At 29.6% G+C, this 6,045-nt stretch overlaps 1 protein-coding gene across 5 annotated transcripts; it reads right to left on the bottom strand.

The window, feature by feature from the left end:
- Positions 1 to 148: 148 nt before the first annotated feature.
- LOC111040167 (exosome complex component RRP42) lies at positions 149 to 4,042 on the bottom strand. 5 transcript variants are annotated; one of them, XM_022323946.1, is made up of 6 exons: positions 3,950 to 4,042; positions 2,078 to 2,164; positions 1,721 to 1,917; positions 1,477 to 1,652; positions 409 to 743; positions 149 to 332 (listed from the first exon to the last, which is right to left on the bottom strand). In XM_022323946.1, the coding sequence occupies exons 2-6, from the start codon at positions 2,132 to 2,134 to the stop codon at positions 228 to 230; spliced, it is 870 nt and encodes a 289-aa protein (XP_022179638.1). In that variant the 5' UTR covers positions 2,135 to 2,164; positions 3,950 to 4,042; the 3' UTR covers positions 149 to 227. The 5 variants fall into 5 exon arrangements, with proteins under 5 accessions (XP_022179638.1, XP_022179634.1, XP_022179637.1 ...); XM_022323942.1 differs by lacking the exon at positions 3,950 to 4,042 and adding an exon at positions 2,291 to 2,649; XM_022323945.1 differs by lacking the exon at positions 3,950 to 4,042 and adding an exon at positions 2,285 to 2,405.
- Positions 4,043 to 6,045: the final 2,003 nt, after the last annotated feature.

The following is a 6,045-nucleotide window of genomic DNA, read 5'->3' as shown; positions in this document are numbered from 1 at the left end:
TGATTGGCCTTGAATATTTTCTCTGAAAACCATTTAATTTTTTGCCAGCTTTACATTTACTATCATGTTTTTCTTTTGGTTTTAAAGACATGACATTTTTATAACATTTACAGTTTTACTTTTCTTTTTTAATTTTTATTGTCATCAGTATTATAAAATGTATAAATGTATAATGTTTATATTAAATATTATTTACATTAAAAAAAAGTATACACTTTAATTTTTATTCATTTAAGGAAACCATATTGTTGCTTACAAACATTACTGGACATGTCTTGAATAAGAGTTTCATTGAGCGCTTTGTTCAACAGAATACCAATGTGTGAACCAGACTAAAAATAATTATAATATAATATTTATGTATTATAGTTTTGGTTTTATAAGTTTAAAATAAACTATTGGTATTACCATAATAATCTCATTTAACGTATCCGGCATAAAGCTTCCAGCTCCTTTTTTCAATACGGCCGTTACATTTCCTTTGGGCGTGACTGATACAACAATACATCCTGCACCACATATTTCCTCCTCTATAGTAGGATCAGCTACGTAACTGTTGCCAATCTTGCACATGGACACCAAGACAGGTAAGTCACTCGCGTCTAGTGCTTTTGTATCAAATGGATCATCAGATATTTGAAGATCAATATTTTGGCCATCCTCATATGTCCCCACAATATTTGGTAGACTTGTGTTACATAACGCTGCTTTAGCTGCCAATGATACGGCATCAAATAAGTTTCCTTTAAAATAAATATTCTATGATTAAAAAATGTACAGTTGTATATTATATACAATGTATGAACAAATATATAAACAAGCAGACAAGCAGTTAATTAGTTAAAACTAATTTAAAATATAAAAATTATAACTAATTAACTACTCATTCAAAATTTGATTTTTACATAATACGGTAATATACATACATTAGAAAAGTTCCTTACATGATTCAAACCATTTACATTTCTACAATTTTCTTTATAAATTATTATAATTATTAAGTCCTACACTTTTGGATGACAAAGCATTTTTAATTAGTAATAACAATTTATTGAAAATACTAACGTTTTAATCAAATGTCTAGTGTCTACCATTGGTTTTAAATTATAAATTATAACAATATGGATTAAAATAGGTAAAATTATAATTATATTTTAAACACAACAGAAATTTGCAAAAATGTATCTTATTTTAAATGTAATTCTAAACCTTCTGTTAATAGTTTTTACTATGAATTGTAAGATGTAAGATATTAAAATATTATATTATTGACTGTTATATTGGTCCTGTTGATGTTCATAGAATGTTATTGCTTTTTCACTCTATAGCATTAAATAATATATTGTAAAACCAAATAACCATGAAATTAAATCTAACATTTCCTACTATTGACAAATTAAATAGTAACTGGCAAAATGATGTCCTGTTTTCATTAAATTAAAATAAAATAGTTAAATTTGTATGGAGCTAAGGTACCTCCGCATTCTAAGATCAGAACATCGACAAACAATTTCCAGCATGATTGTCCAGGAACAATACATAATTTGCTCAAGTTAAATACTGGGCCATGAGCTAAGGAAAGAAAACGACTGAGTTCAGCTGCTAAGTGTTCACCGCCACGTCCTTCAAATGCTGGAGTTGCATTGGCTGAACTGCACAAAACAAAGCATAACAATAAGCACACTGTTTGGCTAACATTTCCCAATATTGGAATAATTACCAATCGACAAAATATTCTACTTTGCCATCCTTAGGTGCTTCTGGAAGTGGAGTGTCAATTTCGACTTTTACGCACACTAAAATATCAGAATTGGCTAATCGCAAGCGAGCTGACCCATTAGCATTACTCACAATGTCCATTTCTAATTCCAACGGTCTGTAATCTTGTCTACTGCGTCCATCGCATCTGAAATTTTCCTAAAACAATCGCCATTGTTCCAGTTTACCTAAACCGGCAATTAAAGCCAATCTCGTCGAATTTAGCCTTAAAAGAGGACTATTTAAATTCCTAGTACCTCTGGATCTAAGACAGACATTTACAAAGCACAAACAAATCTTTAAACCATCACAGACTTACCTCAACTCCGTGAATAATGTACACCTTTTCCGCCTCGTTCAGTGACACCAAACTCATGCTTTGTACTAGTTGATTTCCACCACTGAACTGAATACCACAGAGTTAACAGAAAAATAACGTTCAACTTATGCTATTCAATTAATTTGGAACGCAAATTATTACAAGTAGTGATTCGTAATTTGTATTAGTGTAGTTAATGATTGGTATCTATACCGAAAGTCGAAATATCTGAAGTGGCAGCGCTAAAATTGAAAAAAAAACGGCGCGTTGAGGTTTGAGATGCTTGAACACGACAAGCATGCCGGGGCCAGGCCGTCCACGGTTTTGTTATCTAAACCGTGATAACCATGAGCGACTTGAGCACGTGTAAACATAAACATTGATAACGCAAATCACCTATTCTGGGGTTGCTACTTGCTATAATCATCTGCAACGATTTAATAATACTACAAATTGATTAGTTCGAACCGTGGACTAAGATAGTTAAGACAGACAAGACAGTCACACATGATTGACACAGCCCAAATGTATATGTCATGAGAATTGTCTAAGTATTACTTATTAAAACTTATTATGCTACAACGCTAGGGCCTCTTTAGCCTCTGAATTAGGTACTTTATTACCAGCGCTTACCAGTGCTGTAAAGAATACTTTTAAAAAGTATTTAAGATGCTACTCAAATAATCTATATGTATTATGTATAGTATTTCAAATACTTTAAAAATGTATATGAAATACTTTTGATTTTTAAAGTAGGTTTGTAATAAACGTAATTACGTGGTAAGTTCGGCCCAGTGATAAGCATTTATAGCTGATAATCGTAATCAAGAGTTCGAATTTTAACTTCAAATGAGGCATGTTTTCGTGGTTAAGTAAAGTGGTTTACTATATTGTATAAGTCGTATTCGTGGTTTTGGTTACATTTTTTGTAATCACTTTCGGTTTTAAGTAACTGATAATTTGTAACCATCAAAATGAAAACCAACTTAAAAGTTTTAAAAAAAGTTAAAAGTTTTTTAAAGTTGAAAACTTTTGATCATACAATATACAAATAATAATATTTCGTAATGCTTTAATACTTACTTTTATGATGATATAGTTTAAAATTTTAAATCTGAACTGTTTAACTTTCCGAAAAATGATTGTTCTATGTTTTTTTTTTCAGTAAATAATATATTCAGATAAAATGTATTCTTTATAATGATCGGTTAGGAAAAAGACGTCCAAACAAAATATTTTGAAGATTTTGATCGTTTAATCGACCAATCAATTATTGAATTATTCCCATAAATGATTGTTCTTAAATTTAACAGTACTGAACTACTGACATATCATGATGTACAGCATTTTTTGTTTTTCAAAAATTTTATAGCTGTCCTTAATAATTCACAAAGGAACAAATTTCAGACCTCAAAATGTTTGCGCACCCAAAATACTTGAGCCCGAGGCAATTGTAGCCAGTGCCCCCTCCTTAAATGCAAGCGATCGGAACACAATACTTATTCAACAAAATTAATTTCTGATAAAATACTATTTTACATAAAAATATTTTTCATCAAAAATACGGTTTCAAAAAAAATACATTTTCAAAAAATTATTTTTCCGACAAAATATGGCCCTCCATGTCCTGCTTAGAACCGGGTTGATTACGGGCTACGGCAGTTAGTTATTTTCATAAAATACGAAATAGAAGTTTCTTTTGTGCCGCTTTCACTGTTTTAAAATCACAATTATTAATTATTAAATATTCTTTAATTTTGTATTAAATTAACTAATATAACAATTCTTTTTCAATACCTATTTAGTTCGTAGTTTCGTACGAGTCCTTAAAGGCTTAAAAACTAGAAAAATAAACTACCGTGTTGTACTTACGTCTTACGTGTAAGTCGGCAGCAGTTCAGCGGAAAATAAAATCGTACTTCGAGTGTACTGTACACACTACAGTACTACACAGTATCGTTTACACATCACACTTTGCGTTGTTGTCCTTTGCTATAGACTATAGTAGACAATAATAATTGTTGTATTCGAAGAAATATAATAAGGCGATAGCCAATAATATAGCCGGACATCACGAAACAATAATACAATTCTAAGAATTACGTACTTCACAGTTTATTGGAAGTTCGAATAATATTTTGCTAATGACTAATAGTTGGGTACCTATGATCTGGTATAAGATGAAGTATACATTATTCAATTTTCAAGGCAGTTGTATACTTGTATTAGGAAGTTTTAAAATATTTCGTCATTCATCAATAATAGTTTGCGATACTGCAGTAATATAACTAGAAAAAAATTGGGGGAAGGGGGTTAGCCCCCAGGACACCCCCCTAAATACGCCACTGCGGTACTTAAGTAGTACATTCTGCAACAAAAAATCGAAAAAATATATAAACACATTTTTTTTGTATAGTTATTTTAAGTTCAAATTTGGACGAAATTATATATTAAATTCCGTCAATTGAGGTGACTTGGAACCGCGAGGTGAAAATGTGAAATGAAACGATTTGATTAGGTTTTTTTTTAAACATATCTACCAGGTTATCTATGAGAGAAAATGTTATAACTTAATTCTTCCTCCATTAAAACTAAATTCGCAATTTTTGTAATAATAAATATTATTAACCATGCGATTGGTCTAATTATTACCTCCAAAAAAATAACCAAGCATTTCGTATATAACATTGCTCTCAAAAGTGCTTCAGATCTTGATCAGTGAAGTCAATTGTAAAGGTTTATATATTTTTTATACTTAAAGGACATTTACAAAGCAGAATGTCTCAAGTCTAAAAATATTTTTTTTCCAATTTTATAGAAAAAAATTTAGGGTGACTTGTAACATCAAAAATGCTAAACAATTAAAACGTTATTATTTTAAGACTTAGTATATATACTGTTAAAAAAAAGTAAAGTCTTAATAATATCAATTAAGTATCAATTATTGTTATTAAGTTATTTTTTTCTGTTTAAAAAGTTTTTTTTTTTTGTTTTTATCATGTTATTAATATTATTTTAAAATTAAGTATGTATACGGTTAAAAAAGGTAAAGTCCACCTGTTTTTTAAAAATATTTATTTAACATGTTCTTGTGTTAATCTTTAAAAATAAATATTTTGTTACAAGTGAACTCTAACGTGTTTGAATTGAATTTCACATTAAATTTTCATAGTGGTTACAAGTCACCCAAAATTTGAGGCGACTTGTAACACGTACTTTTTATTTTTTTTAAGTCCAATTTTGGTCAAAAAACTAATTGAAAGGTCTTATCCTATTCATGAGATGTACACACACATTTATGTATTTTTTGTAGCCCAGTGCGATTTTTTTTAAGCTCGGAATATCAAGAAGTATGTCAAAATTGAAAAGTCAACAGACGGTAACCAAGAATAGTAAAATTACTATGTTTTAATTTAAAAACATTACTCGTGGCCTCGTGGGTACTTAAACTTTTATTGTAGGTATAGTATTAAATACAATTATGATAATATTCAAATTATACTAATTCAACCTACCAACTACAGTAGTAAAAACAACGATATATACGATATTTATTATATAATATATAACATATAAAATATTCTAGCCTCTAGGCCGACAAACCGTCTCCGCTCGGTATCGTTTTTCGTACCTATACAATGATATTTTGTGATTGAATTCAAATTTAACACCATCTATTAGAATAGGTTACAAGTGGGTTACACCTGTAACTTACTGTAGGTACAGCAAAGCGTCACCCTCTTACTAGGTTTTTTTAATTATAATCTTATTACCTACCTATAATACAAAATACCTATATGTGTCATAACTCATAAGTATGTATTTTTCAGATGAATCATATATAGTAGCGGGAAAAGTGTATATTTGGGAAATGTGATTAAATTTAAAATATTTTTAATATATCTTGTTGTGTATTGTTAAGGTAATGTTGGTGCTTGGGTGGTGTCTGTTTGATGTATAGATACATG

This window comes from Myzus persicae, unplaced genomic scaffold (genome assembly GCF_001856785.1).
Source record: "Myzus persicae strain clone G006 unplaced genomic scaffold, MPER_G0061.0, whole genome shotgun sequence".
Lineage (NCBI taxonomy): Eukaryota > Metazoa > Arthropoda > Insecta > Hemiptera > Aphididae > Myzus > Myzus persicae.
Note: the sequence above shows the minus strand (reverse complement) of the source record. Positions and strands in the feature narration are given on the sequence as shown.